The 25,001-nt window shown below is 52.5% G+C and overlaps 1 protein-coding gene across 1 annotated transcript in view; it reads left to right on the forward strand.

The window, feature by feature from the left end:
* ATP9B (ATPase phospholipid transporting 9B (putative)) overlaps nucleotides 1-25,001 on the forward strand; it is a 169,036-nt gene that overhangs the window by 136,329 nt on the left and 7,706 nt on the right. The window contains exons 16-26 of the mRNA XM_033087134.1: nucleotides 3,025-3,186; nucleotides 3,812-3,904; nucleotides 6,539-6,622; nucleotides 7,004-7,174; nucleotides 8,938-9,036; nucleotides 10,635-10,724; nucleotides 11,123-11,267; nucleotides 11,492-11,556; nucleotides 12,372-12,527; nucleotides 12,648-12,712; nucleotides 17,831-17,939. Of these exons, the coding sequence (XP_032943025.1) occupies nucleotides 3,025-3,186; nucleotides 3,812-3,904; nucleotides 6,539-6,622; nucleotides 7,004-7,174; nucleotides 8,938-9,036; nucleotides 10,635-10,724; nucleotides 11,123-11,267; nucleotides 11,492-11,556; nucleotides 12,372-12,527; nucleotides 12,648-12,712; nucleotides 17,831-17,939 (1,239 nt within the window). The remainder of the gene's footprint in view (nucleotides 1-3,024; nucleotides 3,187-3,811; nucleotides 3,905-6,538; nucleotides 6,623-7,003; nucleotides 7,175-8,937; nucleotides 9,037-10,634; nucleotides 10,725-11,122; nucleotides 11,268-11,491; nucleotides 11,557-12,371; nucleotides 12,528-12,647; nucleotides 12,713-17,830; nucleotides 17,940-25,001) is intronic.

A 25,001-nucleotide genomic window follows, 5' to 3' on the forward strand; every position in this document is an offset into this window, starting at 1 on the left:
CGGGACAGCGCAGAAAGGAGGCAGCTGTGCAGACATCACCTCTGGGCAGGACAGTTGGCCGTAGTCTGCTCGGCTTTTGCTTTGGGCCTCCTCTGCCACGTGGCTGTCACTCTGTCTGCTGTTGGTCAGTCTGCCCTCCTCCTGTACTGGAACCCCCACATGTGTGTACGCTTACGACCCCTTAGTTGTGGCTGTTGCGGGAAGAACTTCCTTTCTTCTTCAATTCTGTGTGTGACTTGTCTCCCGGTCTCCCCGATTCAGTCACTTGGATCCTTTCTAGACCGTCTTTAATTATTTTTAAAAGGCAATGAAAAATCCCAAATCCTATTAAGAGGTTAGTTTCCTTTTACTCTTTGCCCAAGGCAGTGCCAAGTAACTCAGGTGTCACCCACTCTGCTTTTTCTTCTCTGTCCAGGATAGGGCTTCTCAGTCCTGAGCTGGCCTGTGGGGAGGCTCCACTGGACAGACACATGCGAGGCTCACTTCAGACGCCAGGTGCATGTTTTGGGGTCCTCGGACTCTGCTCAGGTCATGCTCGTGGCTATGACCTTGAAGGGTCAGGTTAAAATCAACCAGGGAAGAGATGCCCAGGGGACCAGAGAGACCTGGCTTGAACTTCCCATTGTCCCCTCCCCGGGGGGTTCGGACAGCAGTTACCTCTGCCAGCAACATGTGACGTCTTCTGTGACAGTGTGCACAGAGGACTCTCCACCCAGGAAAGCCTCCTGAGCCTTGGTGTTCGGGGTTTTTATGGAGGGTGAACATGGTTGACACCCCACGTGGCTGACGCTCGTCTCCAGCCCCTGTAGGTTCCGCGAGCCCAGCGCCCCCTCCATAAATCACAGTGCACAGTCGGCATGGCCCCACGTTCCCACGGCTCGCAGGTCGCCTCCCAGAGCAGAGAGAGAAGCCAGTCAGGCAGCTGCCCCCATCGGGGGCAATGTCTCGACCTCTCGTTCCTCCCCGGGCAGAGGTGAGGGGTCAGCATGCTGTCCTGACTGTGACCCCACTGGAGGCATCTTCCGTGGGTGGGTCCTTCAGTCTTTTGTAACAGAACATGAAAACCACAAGCAAAGAATTTTTAGATGGCAGTTTCTCACATAATTTGACAAACATTAAATGTGTTGCTATCTGTGTGATTTATCTTCTGGAGAGGGAGCATAGAGCTGTTACGAAGTTCACAAAATTGACACCTGTAGAAGTTGGGTCATTTCATTTGTTTCCCACAAAAAGGGAAAAGCACGGGTTCCGTGTGGGGAGTGAGAGCATCCGGGAGGTGAAGGTAAAATGCTGGGTGGGCCCCCGGACAGTGTTCTCCCAAATGCAGCAGCAGTACACCACTGCGCTGTGGTCCCACCCGCCCAAGCGCAGCAGAAATGCGGGCCTGTGGTTTATTCTCATGTCACATTTGTCTTATCTCTTTAAATTCAGTGTTCCGGCCTGTTGAGCACATTTTCAGATTTGATCAATGGTTTTAGGCACCAAGCAGGTGTCACGCGTACACAGGACAGCTCTTATCTTTTTCAGTCCCCCACAGACTCAGAGGGCCAAGGTTAAAGAGGAAAGGCTCAAGGTCAGACCTTTTCCTACAGTGTGACTCTTCCAGCACTGACCACTGGGTTGTGTGCTGAGACCAGACCGCCGGTGCAGGCTGACCAGTGAGCCTCTCTCAGATTCCTAAACAGATTTCAGAGCGTAGCTCGTGGCTAAATGACAACAGTCCTAGTCAGTTAAATCTCACTAGTTGGCGATCTAATATGTAACATTTTGCTGTCCTAAATTTAAAAATCAGCTAACTGTGACTTTATTAATTTAAATGAATTTTGTATTTTTAAATGGCCAATTGGGGTGGGGGAGAAACGTGCACACCGCACAGCGCTATTCCTGCCTCAAAGCAGACTTCTGAATTGTGTCCAGTGATGGGCTGTGGGAGAGACTGGGCAGTGGGACCAGGACAGTGACCTTCGGGACCCCACAGGGAAGGAAAGCAGTGGGTGAGGAGAGACCAGCTGCAGGGGACTTATGCTTCTCTGCAGAAGCGGTGGCATCGGGATGGACGTGGGGAGGAGTGGCCCGGTGCTCCCAGGCGTCTCGTGCAGACGGGTCAGCTTGGCTGCATGTCTCGAATGGCACCAGCTGTGCACCCTCCCACGCCAGAGAAAATGGCGCCTCAGTCTTTTCTGTTTCGGGAGCTCCGATGAGGACCCGTGTTGAGAAGGCTGTTGGAGTGCCCCACCCCTTAGGCCTTTTCTAATTGTAACTGAAATCACCAAAAATACAGGATCGTTATGATAATTTCACTCTCAATCCTGCTCTTCTAAAATTATTCTGTTCCATTTATCTTAGTCTCACATTACTATGTAAACTTTATAAAATATCAGAAATTTATTTGTAAAAGGGGAAATGTGATGTTTGACGATGTGTAAGATAAAATGGAGTTGCAAGTTAGAACCGTGTAAATAGTTACCATGTGTGTCTTGACCATCCTCGACCAATCGTCCTGCTGGTCTGTGCACTTGTGTACAAGACCCTGAAAGCGTTGGGGACGGTCACCCACATGCAAGAGAGTACAGCCCTTCCTGTTTTGTGTCCTGCAAGCTTTCGGTTTTACATGTGGACGCACTGACTGCAGAGTTGGTCCGTCACCGGTTGATCTCTTGTCTGAGAAAGAGCAGGTGAGCAGGACGGACTCAGGCGGCGTGCTCGCAGGCCCCCTGCGCCTCCTCCCTGCGCCACAGCCTGAGCCCGTCTACATGGACAGCCCTGCCCTGGGCAGCTAGTGAACCTCAGGGAGGTCAGTCACGGTCCTTGTCATAGAAAGTGAGACAGAGGGACACCGCCATGCGGCTTGTTTATCTGTGGAGATATTATACTAAAGTGAACACTGACAACCCACAAAAGCGAAACGTTCTGGGCACAGTGAGTTGTGAAATTGGTGGCACTTTGGCGAGCATTCTGACCGCAATCCTGTAAGGCTTCCCTTCCTGGAAGCACGTAGCCTCACATTTCGCTGGTCTCTTCCAGGTGGCCCTGGTGCAGTGGACGGAGAGCGTCGGCCTGACCCTGGTCAACAGAGACCTCACTTCCATGCAGCTGAGAACCCCCAGCGGCCAGATCCTGACCTACAGCGTCCTGCAGACGTTCCCCTTCACGTCGGAGAGCAAGCGCATGGGTGTCATCGTCAGGGTACGGCCTGGCCCCAGGCTTCCCTCAGGGTCGCTGCTGCACCGGCTGCTGGGACGTTGCCCTCAGTCCTCACTCACACACTTCCGGCTTGTTACACTGGGTTTTTCTCAGTAAAGTCTCAGCGGAAAAATTAACACTCAGAGCTGGTGTGGCTCTGCTAAGACGGCTGAGGCAGAATTAGTAAAAGGTGCTATTTATTAATTTTTGAAATCAGCTAAAGCTGTTTTGTGTTCACCAGCAGTTTAACTCCAGAATGATCTGTGACCCTAAGGTTGCTAAAACACACCCTGTTAATTGTTTTAGCAAATGCCAAAACTCTGCCTTGAAGTTGGCCAAACAGGAAGCTTATTTGATCAAACCGTGAAAACCTGAGCGAGTTGATGCCGATGGTGCAGTTGCAGGCGTCCAACAAACGTCGTTTCCGCACGGCCGTCGAGACCTGCAGCTGTGTTCTCGGGTCCTCATGGCCAAAGCTCCTGGGAGACAGCCCTGCACACAAAAACGCTTGAGCAGCTCACAAGGAGCAGCTTCCCAGAGAGTCACGTCTCCGACCTCCGTCAGGGCGGCCATTCCTTACATGGAGCAGTGTGGCCTAAACGTACCTGTTTCTCCTCATTCATTCCAGGATGAGTCCACGGCAGAAATCACGTTCTACATGAAAGGCGCCGATGTAGCCATGTCCACCATCGTCCAGTACAACGACTGGCTGGAGGAGGAGGTAAGGGGCCGCCTGTTGTGCAGACATGTAGACGAGCTTCGGTGCATGGACACAAAACAGCCTCTCCCCAGCTTGTTTCTTCCGCTGGTATCACTGGAAGAAACTGGGGTGCCACATTTCAAACCCGACACCAAGACGGTGTTTTTTTCCACCAGATCATTTTAAACGATGCCACTTCTTCTCGGTTTCATAAAGCAGAAGGGATAGAGTACTGTTACAAGTGGCTTACTTTCTACATGAACAACTATTTTAGGTTTTTGTGAATGCATGTAGATATATACAAGTAAGTCCTTATAAAGGATATTTTGTTTATATTGGTGAATAAATAGAAAGCAGTACTAATCAGTCATTAAAAATTCTGAAATAGTAATGTATATGTAGCCAAAGTTATATTTTAATGGTACTCATTTTTTTAACCTAAATTATTTGCAAGAAGATTTTAATTCGCATTTTAATCTAATTCTAACTTGTACTCACTTTAGGACTCACTTTAAAAATGGAAAGTAAGATGCAAACATAACCAATGCTCTATTTCATCAAATTCTCTGTAAACAAATACCATTTGCATTTGGCTGCGTGAGGTTATATTATTTGTTGTTTCCATTTATGTATTAATAAGAAGCTGGATTTCAAAGTAAAAGCAAAGCGCGGCAATCAGCACGGTGCCTTCTCAATGCGTACACACCACTGTCAGCGTCCCGGTGCCCCTCACACCCGACGGTCTGTCACTGCGGCCACACCCCCGTGCATGACGGTATTGGCAATAGGAATCAATAGCCCTCAGGCTCTGCCATTTAATCAGGGACATGAATAAATCAAGCTCCCTGAAGACCTAGCAAAATGCCATAAAAATTACTTTGGGTCATAATGATGCACAATTAATTATAAAATACTTGTTTAATTTATTTAGCTTTATGAGGTCAAATCAATAACTGTCTTGCAACAGACAGACAGTGTCAGATTGTCTCTCACAAAGATAACTTTATGAAAGAGCCTTTGTCCATTTATTTCCTCGACATGCAATTTCTCCCCTTAGATGAATCCCTGACCTCCGCCCCTGTCCTTGATAAGATGCTGTCGTGTGCTCAGAACCCGAGTTCCCGGGGGGTTCCTAAGCAAGCCTTCTGTATCAGCACGCTCCCAGGTGGGGCTCTGGGCTATAAACCTGTCTTCTTCAAATATTCAGAAAACACAAGAACCAAAACCACCAACACGTTTCCCACATCGTAACATGGATAGGCCAGTCTTCGGAAACGTGCACTAAACGTCTGCACACAGACTTCCCAGTAAGCGTGGCCTGCACCGAAGGGGTGTGGGGGCACCCGACCCCTCCCTCTGACTGTTCCTGTAACTGAAACAAGGGCTTAGAATTGGGGAGCAGAGGAGGTGTGGTCACGCCACCATCCCCTGGGTCCCCATGCAGAGCCTTCTGAGCTGGGACCTCTCTGTCACCCCTTTCTGCCATGTCGACAGTCTGCGTGTGTAACAGCATCAGAGCTAGTCAACCGGCTGAATTCAAAAAGAGTTTCAGAAAAGCAGCATGGTTGATGCCGTTTACGTGCCTGCAGGTTTTAACGACCTGTCACCAGAGGTAGTGACTGAGTCTCCCACGTGGACCAGGTGAAGTCCCTGGAAACACTAGCCTTGCCCTGAGGACACGGTGGGAGGTGGCAGGGTCTCTGCACGTGGCCCGCGGGCCAGGGTGCGTCTGGAAGTTGTGTCTGGCCTGTTTATCAGCCAGCCGGTCTGCTTGTCCCTAGACGATGTGGGATTTCCACTCACATCTCCAATTCTGATGCGCAGAAGGGCAGACACTCAAAGTCACGGTCCCCTCAGTGACTGGGAGTGCCCGTCGGTGTGGCTGGGGTTGCCTCCCGCAGAGCTGGCGCCCATGCTGCAGTGCACATGTGCAGGACGTCACAGGTCGGGCTGCGGGCGCGCCATTCTTCCCTTCCCGTCGCAGACACTGACTGTCAGTCGTCACACTGCATTCCCAAGTTTACTGACTTCTCATTAAAAGAGCTGATTCGTTTGTTTGCGATGCATGTGCTTAAGTTCATGATCACATGATCGGCTTTATGTTTGTAAATGTACGCTGGAGACATGGTCTGTGATTAGTTGTTCTCTAGCTATGAGTTAGAATCCGTACCCTTGGCGTTTGCTGAAAACACCTGCAGAAAGCCCTCTGCTGTCCCTGTGTCACGGCGGCAGAAGCTGCCCTGCGTCTGGCACCGCCTTTGCTAGGCCCCGGCCCAGGGTCCATCTGATGATCCTGTGTTACACTATGCGGCCTGGTGTCAACACTGAAAGCAGTGTAGCGTACAGGTCTGATTTGGGGTTGAAAAGAATTGTGCTTGTTACTTGGAGAGCTGTGCTGTGACACGACTCCATCCTGTGCCTTTGCTTCTCGCTCTCAGGAGTCACTGCGGGATGGGGACTTAATGGGACAGCGTGTGTACAGGGCAGTGTGCTGTGTGCTGTACACCGCCTGCCAGGGCGGCTGAAACCGCATCAGCCTGCCGCCTGGCTCGTCTCTCACTTACGCGGGATAGACAGACATCGGCAGGACAGACTGACCAGAGAGGGGCGGTCGGGCCGGGCTGGGCCGCGTGTCACCTGCGCATTCTTTTCCAGTGTGGGAACATGGCCCGTGAAGGCCTGCGCACCCTGGTGGTCGCGAAGAGGACACTCACGGAGGAACAGTACCAGGATTTTGAGGTGAGCGGCCTGGCTCTGCTCCCTGACACACTCCCAGCCCTTGCACGCCTGGTACCCGCTGTGTGAACTCAGGGGGTCGTGTGGCCCCAGCTCAGGAGCGTCAGAACTTAGTCCCCCAGCCCATGCTTCCGCCGCTTGTCCAGCCTGCTGGAAAAGGAGTCCGCGAGTGACAGGGGAAGTCCCTAATGTCGCAGCTGTGTTCAGTAAGTCCCGAGTGATTGACAGCATAGCCCCTCCCCGTCTTCAGAGCTGACCGTGCACAGGTGATACACGGTACACACAGCTGTGTCCTCAGAGCCGACATGCAGGCCCGGCAGAGCGTGTGCGTGACACACGAGTGCACATGTGGACACGGGTGCACACAGCTGTCTGTGTCCTCAGAGCCGACACGCGCAGGCCCGGCTGAGCGTGCACGACCGGGCGCTCAAGGTGGCGGCAGTGCTGGAGAGCCTGGAGCGGGACATGCAGCTGCTGTGCGTCACGGGGGTAGAGGACCGGCTGCAAGAACATGTGAGGCCCACACTGGAGACGCTGCGGAACGCCGGCATCAAGGTACCACCCGGGCCGCCCCGCGCCTTCTGGGAGGTCTGCTCAGTGACAATATGGGTTTCGGTGCATCGCTGCTCTTAAGACTAACTTGTGGACAGGCAGACTAGACACAGAATGGAGGGAGCTGCCCAGCCGCGCCTGGCTTCAGGGCAGGGTGGGCCCGCAGGGCATGGTGGGAGCTGCCCCCTTGTGGGCGGGCGGAACAGGGACAGCTGTCAGTCAGGACGCACCGAGGGCTCGGTCGGTGGCGGGATGCAGGCGCACTTCAGACTGAGACCAGTGACCCTTCACCCTGGTTGTTTGCACGCTAGTTTTCTTGTGTTTTTCATAATCTGCAAATCAGCCCCTCAGTCTCCCGTGCCAGATCGTCGGCATATTAGAGCAGTGAGTGTTCTTGCAAAAGATTGGAGCATTTGTGTCAACTCCTGAACTCTGAGACCTCCTGCAGGCCTCTCTTTTCGTTCCATTTCCTATGGAAAGGAAGCCCACTTTCCCTCTCCGTGTGGTGAGAGCGGTGAGAGCGTGTCACTTCAGAGAGCCCTCGAAACATGAAGGCCCCTCAGCAGGTCACAGCCTCCGGAGCTGCAGGCCCGTCAGTGGTAGTTCTTGTTCTTCTATGTCACTTGTTCCTGACAGTGTCAGGGTCTCAAGTCTGGCTCAGTAAGATGCATAAAGATGCGTAAAATGAATAAAAAGCACAGACACCCAGACACCAAGAACCACACGCACATTACACCCAAGCAAAGAATCCGTACAAATACCTTTCTTGGTCCTGATCCAAAAATGCCTGTTTGTACATGGTGCATACGGCGTCTGAAACACCCACACGGGAAGGTTTGGTTGTTATAAAAATACGTGTATAAGCCGTCCAATTACCTGTGTAACGTCGTGGTTTTGCTCTCATTTTAGACTGGGGACATTTATGTACATACGTGTGCGTGTGTGTGCCTTTCAGTAAAAGCAGGACTACTGGACATGCTTTGTTTCGTACACCTTTCGGCTTCACTGCCACCTTTTACCCACTTGGACCCACAGCTTCCGGCTGAGAAAGCCGCAGGCTGGCACAGGGTGTGCGGGGGCTCCCAGCTCTTGAGCCATGACCGTGGGACACCCTGGGCCTGTTTGTTTGGCGTGGAAGCTGCGTGAACCTGCCTTTTGACGTGTGCACTTGTCTGCCCAGCCTCAGCCATGCGATTCCCGAGCTGCACTCACTCACGTGCCCCGGATCTCAGCCCCGAGTCTGAGCGTCACTTTGCTCTTACTTGTATTGCTAAGCAAATCATCAGAGACTTCTTACTCTGGTGAAGCGTACATGACTTAAAATGGACCATCCCAGTTCACTGGGATGTGTTTAAGTGTCCAGCTCACTGGCACTAAATACACTAACAGTGTGTGCAGCCGTCACCTCCATCGTCTCATGAGCTTTCTCATCTCCAACTGAAGAAACTCTGTCCTCATTAGACAAAGCGCCCCAGCCCCTGGCACCCTGGGAATCTAGGGACCTCAGCTGAGTGGGGTGACACAGCATGTGCCCTTCTGTGGCTGGTGTATTTCACTCAGCAGTGTCCTCACAGCTCGTTTCTGTTGCATTGTACCTATGCCGCGTTCCGCTTGTCCACCTGTCCATGCACATACGCATTGCTTCACGTTTCAGACAGTGTGAATAGTGATGCTGTGAGCGTGGGTGTGCCAGTAGCCACTCAAGGAGACTTTTAAGAGATGAAAGTGTAACATAGAGAAGTTCACCAGGTTCCATGGTTTCCTAGATCTGGATGCTGACAGGTGACAAGCTCGAGACAGCCACTTGCATTGCCAAGAGCTCACATTTGGTGTCCAGGACACAGGACATTCACGTCTTCAGACCTGTAAGTATGTGTCCACATCACGTGGAATTGTGTTTTATCTCACAATGAAAACCTATTGGTTTCGTGAGAATGTATATGCTGTCACTTAATTACTGAATGTCTGTTTTAAAAGAGAAATACTGTAATTTTCTTACTCAGTTTATAAAAACATGTTAAAAATAGATTTCTATGAGTTATACACATTAAATGTGATCCAAAGCTGCTTGTTGATAGTGAAACAAGTTCTAAATTCAAGTCTTTTTCTGTTGTAGTATTAGAATTTGTCTACACAACTCAATATCTGTATTATAATAGGTGTGTCCGTTGATAAAAACTACATTTTTCTATTAGTTACACACATCACACGTGATCCAGAAGCTGTTTTGTGAAACAAACTCAATACAGAGTAGGAATGTGCTCTACCACCATTTCAGACTAAACGCTCTTCCTTAATTAGCTCAAGGAAAATTAATAGAAATGATCTAAATTTATGTGTTTACTGTATGTATTAGTTATGACTAAATTTAATGCAAACAAAAAATAAAAGTTTCTTGGGTCTTGATTGATGGTGGGAGAACAGACATTGTCTTTCTGTGTCTGTTCTAAATGAAGCACTGGCAACTACAGAAACAGTTATTTGAATATAATTTACATGTAAATAGTTTATTTTGAAGCATCAGAATCGCAAATTAGGCCCTGCAGACTACTATTTGCAATTAAATTATTAATGATTCTGATAAAACTTCAGATCAATTTTTGTTGACTTTTTAGCATTATAGCACCACAAATTGAAATTTCCACCATAAAACCTACCTATTTAAAGATGAGTGTGAGATTAATTTGGGCCACATGAAATTTTTATTTCTGTCCTGTAATATATCATTTCTTTTATGCCCCATAAAATCTCCACAGAAAGAATGTAAAAAACGAGTGTATTGATTTCTAAAATGTTTTCAGTCTAAAATTAATGATATTTCAAGATCATGACTTGGTTTTACTCTTTCAAGTCGTTAATCCTTCACATAGTTTGCTTGAACTAACAGAATAAACCTGTGGCGGGGATAACAGGAGCCATTTTACAACAGCATTTGCATCAGGTGACATATTTTGAAAGAGACACTTTTAGAGACACTCTGCGTAGCTGCGGAGCCGTCTGGCGGCACTGAGATGTCATTCAGATTCACTGTGTCCCCACCGTGCGCTCACCGTGGAATACCGCGGACTTTTCATCAATGGTCATTGTGGTCTCTTCTGGGACCCTGTTGACAAAGTCCATTGTCGTCCCCGAGGGCAGAGCGGCTGTGAGCTCACCTGTGCCGTTACTGTTTCTGGACAAGCCAGCTTCTCCTGCTCACTTTATCTTGTTGTAATTGTGGTACTTTCACTGCCTTTACTGAGTGAGTTCCCCCTGTGAGGTGCCAGAAACCCAAAAACCGTCTGTTAAATCAGGAGGTATTTGTCCCCAGCACTGTCGGAGACACTAGGCAGAGCTGTTTCTTACAGAGCTTCACGTGGAGGTAGCTTCTGCTTCTGGATCTCACTGATTCATAGACGAGACTTATGTCAGAGCGTCGGCTTTAGGTAACACTGTCATTTGGGTCCCTCCCCCTTTTGTGCAGGTCACCAGTCGAGGAGAGGCCCATCTGGAGCTGAACGCCTTTCGAAGGAAGCATGACTGTGCCCTGGTCATATCTGGGGACTCCCTGGAGGTGAGGCTGGTCTCTGGCCCAGCATGTGTCTGTCTGTCTGTCTGCCCATCTCCCTGGAGATGGGGCTGGTCCCTGGCCCACCATGTGGCTGTCTGTCTGCCTATCTCCCTGGGGGTAAGGCTGGTCTCTGTCCCAGCATGTGTCTGTTTTTCCTGTTGCTGGACAAAGGGCTTCCAGAGTTGAGTGTATTTATCTGGCTGCTTTTGCAAGTCTGCTGTCTTTGCAGTCACTGCTCTCATGGCAGCAGTAGAGGCAACTGTGATGAGCCGGAAGAAATGTTGTGACAGTGTCAGGGCAGCGACACACTGGCTATCACAGGGCAAGACCAGCCCGTGCGTTGGGAGGAGGCCGTTGGGCCCCGCTGTGGCTTCCGGTGTGTGAGCGGGTCTGTGTTGCAGGTGTGTCTGCGGTACTACGAGCATGAGCTCGTAGAGCTGGCCTGCCAGTGCCCTGCCGTCGTGTGCTGCCGCTGCTCGCCCACCCAGAAGGCTCGCATCGTGAAGCTGCTACGACAGCACACACACAGACGCACCTGCGCCATCGGTGAGTCCTCTCCGGGGACGTCCCAGCCTGTGTCCCTGTGGCCTCGTGCTCTGAGCCCTGCATCTCGCAGACACTGTCATGCAGATGACGGGCACAGTTGTGTTCGAGGTCAGGCAGCCAGTTGGAGGTGTCTGTGTCACTGGGTGTCCTGACTTGGCCTCTGCTGGTGAGAAACAGCTCTGTGTGCAGGCTTTTACTTCATTCCAGTTTTCTGTGCTCTGCAGGTGATGGAGGGAACGATGTGAGCATGATCCAGGCCGCAGACTGCGGGATTGGGATTGAAGGGAAGGTACATTTGTCCTCTGTCACCACGGTGTCCCGAGTGTTCCCTCAGCTGTGTGCTGGTCTCCGGGCTGTGGGGTAAAGGGTGAACCCATCACTGTGACACCTTTAGGAAGTGGAGGTAGAAAGCAAAGCAGGTCCGTGCCAAAACCCTCCAGGGTCCTCACTGTCCTCCGAGTGACATGTGGGACCCTGTAACTGCAGGCCCCTCCTGGAGGCGTCACCACGTCCTCTGGCAAACGTTGGCCACCCATGGGACCTGCACCTTCTCTCTCGTGCTTGACACACGGGTCATGTTTGATGTCCGTGTCTCCTGGCCAACTGTGAGCTGTACTCAGATGCAAGCACAGGCGGAAAGACCTGGAGTAAATGGGACCCCAGTCCCGGCTTTCCCTGGGCTGCTGTACTTCCTGGCGCCTAACAGCTGTGTGTCAGTCCACACGTGGAAGGGCGCCCCTCCCCGAGCCCTAGCAGCGTCGTGAGTCAGCAGGCAGGTTCTTTGAAATATAGGTAACAGGCTTAGAGGGTTATCTTGACGACGCCCATGATCACAGGGTCGCGACCTCCACCCCCACCCCAGCGGTGCCCGCTCCGCCTCTCTGCAGTTTCTGTGAGCGACAGAGCTGAAGCACACAGACCGCGAGCGTGTCGGCTCCCCGTGGCAGGTCCCACGCTGCGTGGCCCCTCTAGGAAGCTGCGCTTTCCCGGTGGGTGGGCAGGAGAGTGTCACCTTCTGGGTGGGGTTACGCTCTGCACGCGCTTTGCGGGCTGCCGTGAGCGTGTGCCCTGCGCAGGGTTTCTGAGCGCTGCCTGGTGTTGCAGGAGGGGAAGGCGGCCTCGCTGGCGGCAGACTTCTCCATCCGGCGCTTCGAGCACGTGGGCCGCCTGCTGGTGGTGCACGGGCGCAGCAGCTACAAGCGGTCAGCAGCGCTCGGCCAGTTTGTCATGCACAGGGGCCTGGTCATCTCCACCATGCAGGTACCGCAGGGACAGGCCGGGCGTGGTGCGGGAGGGCGCGGGCGGGCGGGTGTGGGCTGTGGGGTCTTTCTGGGCGTTGCCAGAAGCCTGGACTGACCGCTGTCATTTCCTCTCCCGAAGGCCGTGTTCTCCTCCGTCTTCTACTTCGCGTCCGTCCCTCTGTACCAGGGCTTCCTCATGGTGGGGTAAGTGCCGCGCCCGCCTCCTCAGCACACTCACCCACAGGCCCACACAACGTGGTGTTTGAGTAACTCGTTGGCTGTCAGAGTTTCGAGTGGCAGGTGCTGACATAAGAAACCATCGCTGTACTTGCGGGAGCCTGGGGACAGTTCCTGTCCCCTCTTCCCTCTTGCTATAATACCGTCAAATTTCACATTAGAATTTCTGTCTTCACGGCGAAGCAGTAATTTGTGTGGGGAACTATATCGAATTCAAGGTGTTCGAAAGCGCCCTGTGGCATCCTGGGGAGAGCAATGACAGCCGGTCACAGCCCCCGGATGGAAGGGCCCTCCTGCAGCCTCTCCAGTCCCAGCTGGAACACCGGGACCATGGCGGGACAGGACCCGTCAGCAGCCACAGGCGAGCAGAGCACATTGCAGAACAGGCGCGCTGACAGTCCCCCTGGCCGTAATGCCGTCTCCTCTTCAAAGACACCTGCTCGGTGGCTTCAAAACGTGGGACAGGGTGGCGTGCTCATGGTTTACAACTGAAGCTCAGTTTGCCTACTAGATCTACAAAACTGGAAGTCTTTGTTAAAAGGGTAATCGGAGCTTCCTTTCTCCTCGTCCTCTATGATTACAGCAGGAAATGAAATTGTGGTCACGCAGCCAGTTTTCTCACGGACACCGTGGAGCCCATCACTCACCGGCCAGGCGTTTCCCAAGGCGCGCAATGAACACGTGCTCCCAGCACTGCTCTGAGCCATCGCAGCCCCCTGGTGTCCCTGTGACACAGGCCGTGAGCTTACCTGCATCGTAGGTGGGAGCAGATACCCAGCGAGCCCAGGAATGCGCTCAAGGCCACAGAGCCCGTAGGAGGCAGAGGCGGGGCAGAGTCAGGCATGCGCTCCTACACTCCTGCGCGGACAATCAAGAGCAGACACGTGCTGGCGGTGGGTGTCCTAAGCGCTCGCGGAGACGGAGCTGGGCTGGGCCAGCCCTGCTGCACAGTCAGTGCTGTGAGCTGCCAGTGCCCCGAGTCAGAGCTGGCGACGTGTCCTGCCCCCTGAGGCTCCAGCCTCTTCACTGCCCCCTTTCCCGTGGTGGTGTGGCATGCTGCCACCGTGTCCAGCATCGACTGTTCCCCCTGGAGCCTGCATATGCGGTGTCTCCTGGCTCGTCTCCTTTAGATGGCTTCTTCGAGGAAACTCCCCAGCTCCTAGGCCCATCTGTGCGTCTCAGCCTCTCCCCCCAGAGCTCTGCAGGGACACACACCCACTGGACGTCACAACCAGCACGTGGACCTGGCAGGAAGGGCTTCGGACGGCTTGGAGGGCAGGCAGTGAGGCTGCTGGCGGGTGGCCCTCAGTCGGCCACCACCTCTCATGTGGACACGTATCCCTGAGACAGCGCTCGCGCATCCAAGCGCCCCTGACTTGCTCATTCCACTGGGACTAGGTCCCTTCCCCTCGGCCCAGCCGACTGGATGTGGACGGAACCAGCTCCAGGCGCTCAGTGTTCTTCATTCTTCTAAAGACACGTTATTCAAATAAAAAGACAGACTGGAAAAAACTTTTCTGTACGCACAGGACAAGGGATTTGCATCAGGAGTACTTAATGCTCTCTAAACAACTCAGTTTTTTTTTTCAAAAGGGTAAAGATTTGTACATACATTATAAAAGAAGATACAAGAATGGAAAATAAGCACTTGGAAATATATTTATCATCAACAGTTATAGGAAATACAAATGTAACCCACAGCGAGTATGTACTACAGAGGCCAAGTAAGAAGACGGACTATGCTAGGTGTCGGCGAAAAAGTGGAGCACCTAGAATCTTATACGTCCCTAGTAGGAATGCAAAACAGTGCCACCACTGCAGAACAGGGTTTGACAGCTTTTATACGATTAAGGTCCCACATAGGACCCAGTCGTTCCCCTCCGTGTTTGCCCATTTGCACATGAGCACTGGCACACGTTTGTTCCTAGCTTTGTGTGTGATGACCAGAGATGGGCACAGCCAAACACCCACCAGCTGACGAGCAGGACAGCCAACTGCTCCCTCCACACCGCAACACGGGAGAGAGGTGAGGACAGGCCACGCGGGTGGTTCTCAGGGTCCCTGTGCCCAGGAAAGCAGCCAGGCGCAGGGGCTCCTGCTGTGTGACCCGTCTGCGTGACACTGGAGGGCAGCACGTCCATCCTGGGGAACCTCACAGTTCTCTGGCTTACCCAGGGCTGGGGAGGGTCACCAGGGGCCCTTTCAGGGGCTGCAGGTTACAGGACTATAAACACTCAAAAGTCAGCAGAGTGCACACTGAAAACCGTGCCTCAGTAGTTAATTCAGTCAAAGCGGGTAGTGATGAGTTTCCTAAAGGTTGGAAAGCTGGAGAAATGTCTGGCAGAGAAGAGCAGGAGTTCTCACAGAAGGGCTTTACACGGATGGAGACTCCCCGCGGATGCTCCTATGACCTGATGAGTCACGCACTGCTGACAGACGCCGCTCATCATGTGTCAGCAGACCCGGGACAAGCCTGTGTCCCATGTCAGCGGGTTCTGTCTGGACTGCCTGGCCCTTTCGGTCCCTAAATTCCAAGGGAGCTGGGAATTGTTCCAAGAAGATTAACCAAAGTAATTAAAGATCTGGAGGAAAATTGAAAAGTATTAGGTTAGTGCAAAAGTAATTGCAGTTTTTGCCATTGTTTTTAACCTTTTAAATCGCAGTTACTTTTGCACCAACCTAATACCAGGTTTAACTTTATCAAGAAGTTGAAGGCACATGAAGCTCTCTGTAGCACATAGATATTTAAGATTTCTGCCCACCAGCCAAATCCAAGAACATGAGCAACAGGAAGTAGACTGTAGTTTCCTTCACGAGAGGCTGTGTCCTTCACCACCCACATCACCGCCATTAGTGACCACAGAAGCCTTAAAGTGGAATTTGGCCCCAGGTGTTCACCTGTCACACGCTGACAGGTACAGTGGTATCTTCAGACTCTTCTGCATCTCTGCCTGCCACTGGATGACTTCCCAACCTAACAGCTTTTTCGCAGGTGAAATGTCATCTAAAAAGTCCAGGCGGGTCTCAGGGCCCCTGGGGTGGCACACAGCGGCGTGTTCCCAGCTCCTCCCTTGTGTGTCCCAGGCTGGGAGCTGAAGGAGTCACAACTGGAACTGACACCGGCAGAGTACTATCCCCACCTCCCTGGAAAGTGGGAAGCCAGCACTCCCACCCTCCCGTGGCTACAGTGGGGTACCCTCCCCGGTGGCCACGTGGGCAGGCAGGACCCCACCCGAAGTAAGGACACAGCGCCCACCTTCCCCAGCAAAGCAGCGTCAGGACGCTAAGGTTGGAGCCGGTCTCCTGCACAAACCCAGATGTCCAGGTGTCTGTAGAAAACCACTCGCCCCACCAAGAACCAGGAAGATTTAAAGGGAGTGAAAAAGACAAAACAGCACCCTAAGATGCAGAGATGAGAGAATTCTCTGCAAAGTGTAAAAGAGCAACTATGAACACATTGGGAACAAATGAAAAAATGTCTTAGCAAAGAAACAGAAAATATAAGGCAGAATCAAAGGGAAATTATAGAAATGAAAGCATAATAACCAGAACAAAAATGCACGGGAGCACGGAGGCAATGGAGCGTGCAGTGAATGGCTGGAAAGAACGGAAAACACTCCGTGAAACAACAGTGAGAGTGAAAAAGACACCAGAGCCTCAGGGGGCGCGCCAGGCGTTAACACAGGTCTCGCACATGTGTCCTTGGAGTCTCGGGAGGAGGAGAGGGCAGGGCTGAAAAGGACTTGAGGAAATAATGGTGAAAACTTCTTCCCAAATTTCGCAAAAGGCATAAACCCACAGATTCAAGAAGGTAAGCAAACCCCAAACAGGATAAATTCAAAGAAATTCACACCAAGACACATCACAGTCAACTTGAGAAAACTAGACGTGAACACCTTGGAAGCAGCAACAGGGAAGACACCTTATCTGGGGGTAAAACAGTTCGGTGACAGCAGGCGTCCCATCAGGAAACAGGCCAGAGGACGCAGACCACGCTGCTGTGCTGCAGGAAAGGACAGCGGGTGCTGCAGCCAGAGCCCCGTCAGGGACGGAAGCCACATGCCCAGGAAATCCCAGTGGACGTGGGACCGACACGATGACATCTCACCCAGAGGGTACGGGGAGGCACAGGCACGTGGAGGGATAGGGAGCGGCACACGCACTGGGGTGCAGATTCAAACCACGAAGGAGAGCGCCACTCACCCGGCACAACGGGTGAACCAATCTGTGACAGTGAAGATTTTGCTGGAGAGACTGGGCCACCACGTGCTGCCGCTCTGGGACACAGCTCGGCAGTTTTTTACAAAACCACATGCACCATGTGACCCAGCAGTCACACCCCTTTACGACCCCAGTTGGCAGTCCTGTCCAAAATAAGTGAACACTTACTTTTACCAAAAAAAAAAAAAAAAAGAACTGCAGTGAATGCTTGTGGCAGTTTCGTTTGTAATAACCAGAAACTGGGAATCACCTGGATACACTTCTGTGAATGGTGGGGCCCCAGAAGCTGGTGCATCTATAGCTGCAAACGGTCAGTCGGCGGAGGGAGGCTGGCATCGCAAGACCCAGGCAACCCCAGGGGATCGGGCCGAGTGAGAACGCCCCAACAGCCACCTGCCATGTGCTGCACATAGATAACGTTGAAGTGACAAAAAGTGTAAAATGGAGAACAGGTTTGTGGTGTCCGGGGCGAGGGGTCTGGAAGGGAAGTGCTGGCAGGAGGGTGTGGGCCGAGGGCTGTGTGTGTCTGGGCGCTGTCAGTGTCCCCTCCTGCCTGTGGTGCGGGCTGCAGTGGGCAGGACGCTGCCATTGCGGGTAAAGACCGAACGGGTCCTCGGTGTCGCGTCTGACGCCTGCTCAGAGTCTGCAACGATCTCAAAACGTTTGTAAAAAGAACCTGGCCCCGCTCGCTACCCGTGCACATGGGTGTCCCACAGACCATCCTGCTGTGCTGTGGGGACCGTTGGGTTTGGGGGAGTTGTACTTGGCCCAGCTTGTCTGTGTTCTGTTTAGTGTTTGGCACTTTGGCCTCTGGCTGCAGACGTGTGTCCGCGGTCGGCTGACCTGCCTCCTCTCGGACCCCAGGTACGCGACGGTCTACACCATGTTTCCTGTGTTCTCCCTGGTGCTGGACCAGGACGTGAAGCCCGAGATGGCTATGCTGTACCCGGAACTCTACAAGGACCTCACCAAGGTGAGGCACCTAGGCCTGCCCGCGTCCCAGCTGCTGCGAGCCCCATCCTGGGCTTTTCCAGGGCATTTGCCAGGCGGGGGGCGGTTTCCATGCAGGTGTCAAATCCCGCCTCTTTCCTTCCAGGCATATTTTTGTCTCCGTTATCTTCCTTTGAGTGAAACTTCCAAAGGGGGGATCAGTTGCCCTCTCAAGTGCTGGCAGGAGTTAGAGCTCGCCCCACGAATGCCCTGAGCCCCTGGAATGCTTGCGAAGGTAGCAGGCAGACAGGCCGCTGCATCCCCGCTGGCCGATAGGCACCCTTCCCTCTTTCTTTGCTGGGGGTTCCGCCTGCACCGACTCCTGTCTGTTGGGCACAAGGCAGCAGTCCTGAGCTAAAAATCCACGGCTCCCCTGTCCCAAACCCCTGTAGTCATGGGCTTCAGCTCTGCGCCAGACACATGAGCGGCAGTGTGTTTCTGTCTCCAAGGCCACGCACTGCTGAGAAGGACCCCATGAAAACCCCATTTCCCCGAAACTATGCAGAAAACCTGTTCACCTGCCTAAAACTGTGCTCTGTTAGATTGAAATATTCCGGAAGGAAGTCTTGAGTTTATCAGACTTTTATGAAAGCACATTTTTGTAGCAGAGGAAACATGCTCAGCTCTCCAGATACAAATCGTGGGGACTTTTGAATCTTACAAAAGGCTGGCTTTTCCCAACCAACACTGAGAACAAAATCCACTAACCCCCAGGTTCAATGTAGGTGTACAGGTGATAGCCTGGAATGTCCAACTCCGAGTTCTAAAGCTGTAGTGGCGTGTGGTGTACCAGAGAAGGGACTGGCTAGGCGGACCCAGCGGGCTGCTGCCCACCACCACTGACCGGTCAGTGGTGAGTCACGTTAACCTTGGGATTTCATGGCGCCGTAGGAAGGAGCTGCTGAAATTACGGTTCTCAAGTTCCTTGAAAAAAATGCAGAATGCCCATATTACTTTTGGAATCGGGACAAAAATAAACCTTGTCCACCAATATAGAATAAGTAAGACAGAATAGCAAGCACTATGGGCATGACGATAACATCATTGTACATATTACGAGTAGAAGAAAAACTTTGGTTTAACGTACTACAGTGGTGAAATCATTATTGTTCAACAAAGCAGAATAGGGTCAAAGATGCAAAATCTACAGGAAGCTGTTGCAAATAATTATAGTTTTAGTAGATTGTGTTTCCTTCATTCCAAGACTCCAGAGTGCATATATAAATGCTGCCTCACAAATTTAAGGGGGTACGTGAGCTTTCCTGTAAGAATATAAAACTAGATGAGCCACCCCGATTCACGGAGGCAACCGCGTCTGAGCTGAGTCAAGGTCCCCTGGGTCAGGCGGGCAGGGTGGGGATCGCCGGCCCGTTCCTGGGGGTGAGGCAGCGGAACGCATTCTCCCTGGGCCCAGCAGCCTCTCTCCTTATGGATATCAGTCACTCAAGTAACAAGAATATTTGCAGGTCACAAGCCTCCAAGCTGACTCATGTCTAACTGTCAATTCCCTGCCATTAGCTGATACATTTAAACATTGAGGGGAGGTCAGGAAACCACGTTCAACTCAGGTGAAGCTGGTTCTCGTTAACGTACCAGCTTTCCATTCCTGTTACGGCGGTCAACAATTTAGAATATTTTAATACCCTAAAATCAGGACACTAAATTAGAATAATTCAATACCCTCGTCAGGACACTAAATTTTTTTGAGAAGAGTTTAGTCACGTATTTTCTCTAGTCTCCTTTTCTTTAAGATTGAAAATCTATACTTTTTGTCTTTATAGTATGTATTTCTTTAAAAATCAAAACCCCTTCAAATCCTTTAAAAACAAAATGGCACCAAAGTGCTCAACCACTTAACTTGATAAAGATTGAGCTACTTTGTCTTCTTGGTGCTAGAGAGCTATTTGGAAGCTTATATTGTTCTGATCACTCGGTTGAGCTGGTCTGAACACAGCACTTGGCGTCACCCTCCAGGCACTGGGCAGCAACATGGTCTGAACCCTCAGCCTGGGCAGACTGGGGGGGGTGCTGTGCCGGGGGCTTGTGAAGACATGGAAGACGGGGGTCCTGTTCTCGAGTCTGCATTTAGTCACGAAGAGGAAACACATTCGGATGAATTAAATGACGGTTAAACAGTAGACAGGGCAGCAGCGCAGAGTAGGCAGATTGGAATGGAAGCAGCTGACCAGTGATTCATCTAGCTGTGAGTTCTGAGCAAACCTAGGGCCACAGATTCCGAGGTCATCAGGTGGGCAGAGCGCACGGCCCTGGCAAAACCCAGGTGCTGTGCTGTGAGGTCCAACACCTGCTTTTACACGTAATCGTGCGTGCATGCGGCAGTCTGGGCATGCCCGGTGCCCTCCGGTGTCAGCAGCGGCCGGGTCTGGCCAGAATACTCACCACTTACTCTCCCTCCGGGGCTACGCCGCATGGACCCGGGATCTGCCCAGTGGGTGTTTGCAGAGTGGATGCATCTGTCAGACGAGAGGCGGCATCTCCTGCCTCTTCTAAAACCATAAGTCTTCATTCCTTGCAGAAAATGGTGTGTTTGTAACAATGAAATTCTGGTGTTCCTCTTTAGGAAGTCAGATTCTATTTTGAATTATTCAGCTTTACTTACGCCAAGTGCTGTCACTTGTTTTCTGGGTGCTGCCAGTAAGGCAGGAAACATGTGTGTTCATCCCCCTCCTATCCTGCAGATGGCTCTGTCCTGAATGGCCTGTGGGCCCTTGTGAAAAGCACTGAGCCTGAGACCAGGGGTCGGGATGCGTGAGGCCGTTGAGCAGCGTGTGGCTGGCTCGGCCGGGTCAGTGGGCTGAGCCCACGTGGTGTCAGCTTGTAGGTGTGAATCCAGGTACTCATTCATAGTTCCTACTCGTGAGAAGGTAAGCTGCTACCTGACTACTGAAACACATGGGCTGTAGTTGTGCTTACGATGAAAGTATCAGGCAGGTGACAGGCCGACCTTCACAAAGCCCTGGAAACCACTGGCCATTGAACTGGGAGTTCTGCTTCACTATGCAGTTTTTCTCTGTTGCATATTCTCCACACAGTTTTAGCTTTTAAAATGTATATTTGTGTCCTTATCTATTAGTGATAAGGCAAGAAAAGGAAATTCAAAGACAGATGAGAAAAGAAGAAATAAAAATATCTGTGCTGATACCACAGTTGCCTGTAGGAAATCCCAAAGACTCCCCAGAAAACCTAGACGAGCAAGTCTAATAAGGGTGCTGGATACAAGGGAAAATATCTTGAATCACTTCTAAACCTATGCACTCAGTGAACAACTGAGGCCTGAAAAAAGTTTAAACACTGTTTATTTTATAAAAAAGGGAAACGCTTTGGTATAGCAGAGGATGTGGTAGGATATTTATGCTGAAACTGAAAACACTGATAGAGGAATTTTAAGGTGGAAATGAATGTCCATGGATTGCAAGATTCCATGTTGATGCCCCATAACCAGCTGATCTAAAATTTACTTGGAAAGTCAAGGGAATGGAGTTACCAAGACAATTTTGACAAAGAACGAAGCTGGAAGACTTCCTGTGAAACGGAATCAAGGCAGTGATGATTGGCAAGGGACAGACACACAGACCAGCGACTGGAAATGCAAGGCCCAGCAACAAAGCCAGTGCCTGAGCCCGCCTCTGACAGACGCAGCAGGACGTGCGGTGGGGGAAGGACCGACTTGTCCACAAAGTCTGTTCCCACCGCTGGCCACCCCCAGCAAACATGGACCCTCCCCCACCTCACACTGCTACCGAAATTCCCTCGAGGTGGGTCATGACCTGAACGTGAAATGGAAAACTAAACCTTCCAGAAGAAAACGTGCATCACCTTGGGACGGGCAGAGTTTTAGATACGGGGTCAGAAGCATGATAGGAAAGAATTGACAAATTGGACTTTATTGTGATTAAAAACCTCTGTGAAGGACCCTGTTAAGGAAGCGGAAAGAGACCACAGGCTGGTAGAAAACATTTGCAAATCACACCTCTGACAAAGGACTTGTGTCCAGAATATGTGAAGCACCCTAACAACTCGACACAAGCACCCAGTTGTTAAAATGGACAGAGGCCTGACTGACGGCGTGCTGAGGTGGTCGTGTTCACACAGCACGAGCACAAGAGCGTGTGCCCGGCGCCGTTTTCCTTAAGGGACTGTCAGTCAAAGCGCGATTCTCCCGCGATGTGTAGCATGCACAGCGGGACCCTGCCACCAGACGCTGGAGCATGCGGCCGCAGGAGCCCTCAGTGCTGTGGGATTTCCCCAAGACAAAGCCTGTTCACACAAATCTGTACACGGCCATTTATGGCCCCGTGGTCGGATCTGCCAACACCTGCCAGGTGTCCTTCATCGTGTGGCTGGTGCAGCCACACCGTGGGGGCAAGAGAGACATCAGATCCACGGCACGAAGAACCTGAAATGCACTTTGTGTGCAGAAGACGCCACACTCACATGTTTGTGCAGCCACGGCCACTCATCTGACCCTCTGGACGGAGAACAGAGCAGGTTGCTCAAGGTTTGGGGGTGCGAGGGATGACTGCAGGAGCATTTTTGGGGTGAGGGAACCATTGGGTCTGGCGCCCTGGTGGATACGTGTCTGCGTTTGTCAGAAGTGCTCAGCACAGTGGGTGGAATGCAGACTGTGACAAATGAACCTAACCACAGAGAGCTGAGTCACAGCCACGCCGGGCGGGGAGGACAGGAGCTGCTCTAGTGACTGGGGAAAAGCATCTGACTCGGAGTCTGGGAAGGCCGAAGACAAAAACCCACAGCAGCCCAGGGCTGCAGCTGTAAACGTGCTCTCAGGAAAAATCCTGTGTCGTAGACGAACGCTGAACACACAGGAGACACATGGCTACGAGAGCCAGGTATCTCCCTGTGGGAGGCGGAGCTCGGAGCTGGAGGAGGGGACAGCTAGGGCACCTGTGCCTGTGGGGGCAGAGACCGAGGAAACAGACATGTACACACTTCCCAGGTGTGTCAGGCAGTGGGAAAGGGGTCCTGGGGGTGCCGGCACCTTGTCGAGGGAGAGCACCTGTGTGGCAGAAAGTGGGGACGTGCGCAGACCAGTGGGCTCTGACAGTGGCCGCATGTCCTGATGAAAGCGCCCCACAGACCACACTGAGATAAAGTGAACAGCAGTCGTCCCAGACGGTAACCCGGGATTGAGCGGAGCGCCCCATCCACACTGGGGAGAGGCCCTTCCCTGAAGAAGCCCGCTGTTGAGTCTGATGGACCAAGGACCGGGGTGGCTCCAGAGCCTGAGCAGCCGTCCCTGCGTGGTCTGCAGGTGCCCTCCCCGCAGATGCCAGTCACGTCTTCCTGCCATGGCACACTGTGGGGACACACCGCCCCCATCGTACCCTTCCCAGCGGCCTAACCCCTACAAGACACCAGGCAAACCCAGCCAGGGGCGCTGTACAGCCACCGATCGGCAGTGGTGAAAAAGTGTCCTGGTCACCACACAGGGCAGGAGTGGGGAGCCAACTGAGGTCACAGGAGCCTACACAGCAGTGATGACAGAGGCCGCTGGGGCTCTGGCTGTGGCGGAGGACACACGGAGCAGCTGGTGACGTCCACACACCTCGGTGCTGGCCGTTCCGGGTCTGCGTGAGGCGCCAGCCTAGGGGCGCTGGAGGGGGCTGAGGGGTCCCCGCGGCTCCTGCCTGTGTCTGTACCCCAGATGCCCTCGACACCAGAGCGTGAAATGAGTCAGCAAAGCTAAGACCTCATTCTCCCGAGGTCGATGTGCAGAACTGTCGTCATAAACATGTCTGCTGATCCTGGCCTGAAGCAGTGAGATCACCTGTCAGGTGACACTGCACGGGCCAGTTCTTGTAGAATCGGTTCAGAAGTATTCTGGGCCACGGCGGTCCACGCTTGTCACGTTCTGAGCGGTGTGTTTCATTGGATGGAGGCGGATTCACCCCTTAGGAACGCAGGGTGAGAACTTGAAGAAATCAACCATTGATACAAGAAACGAGCGACAGGGGTGACCCCCAGGAAGTGAGTCTTCTGGCCCCCTGCCCTCGTACCTGGGGGCGCACGTTTCCTGCTGGAAAAGCCCTCACTTCTTCCCAGTGGCTGGGCCAGCCGAGTCGGGACTGTCGTCCCGAGGTCACCCCTGCCATACCCACACCAACTCCGCTCCTCAGAAGATGTTTCCGGGTCAGCGTCCCCTGCGTTTTTCCCCATCTTGAGTCACCTGTGTAAGCTTTCACTCCCAGCTTCCTCTGAAGTTTGTCATGATGGGAGTATGAGGAAAACAGGCATTTTCCTTTGTTCTGGTGGAACCAGAGGCAGCAGGTTGAGGAGGAGGCTGGGAGAATGAGTTACAGTGAGAAAGGTTACGACGCGGGCAGGAGTCCTCACGCTTCTGCGCTGTTGGACGTCGCCATCTGTGGCCTGGCGCTCCCCTTTGCTGTGTGTGGTCACGTCCATGCGACTCATGGCCCTGGTCGGCCTGCACGTAGCACGCAGTGGAGCCCTTGGCCTGTCAGTCACATCAACGACTAGTGCGAGGACCTCCGGTAGGTCAGCCTCCCAGAGGTCTCCAGGGGCCTGCGGTGGAGCCGTGGTTGGTGAGTACGCGGAACGGAGCTTCTGAAGTCTGTCCTGGGGACGTCGGCTCAGCAGGCATTTATTGGATGCTCCCTCACTAGCTTCCCGGCGTCGAGTTATTTGTCTCACCCACGTGGGGACTGTGCTCATCACTTCTGCGCACAATGGAGGAAACCAAGGCATTCGCCCTTTCTGTTCAAGTCGCAGCAGAGCTAGGAAGGTATGGCCCTGGTGGGACTCTGAGCCCAGCAGTGTGTGGCTGCAGCGGCGTCCGTTCTGTTTCTGGTCACAGTTCCTGCCGCACGGATATCGGCGTGTGCATGGGGACCACCCATGGGTGGTGGCAGCTGTGTTCCTGCTCCTAAGTCATGTGGATGGTGCATGGGCCCAGGACGGCGCTGGACGTGCAGCCTGGACCGTTCAGAGGACGTCTGCGCCACTAACTACACGATCTTTGTGTCCCAGAGCTAAAGTCTAGAGC

This window comes from Rhinolophus ferrumequinum, chromosome 19 (assembly GCF_004115265.2).
Source record: "Rhinolophus ferrumequinum isolate MPI-CBG mRhiFer1 chromosome 19, mRhiFer1_v1.p, whole genome shotgun sequence".
NCBI lineage: Eukaryota > Metazoa > Chordata > Mammalia > Chiroptera > Rhinolophidae > Rhinolophus > Rhinolophus ferrumequinum.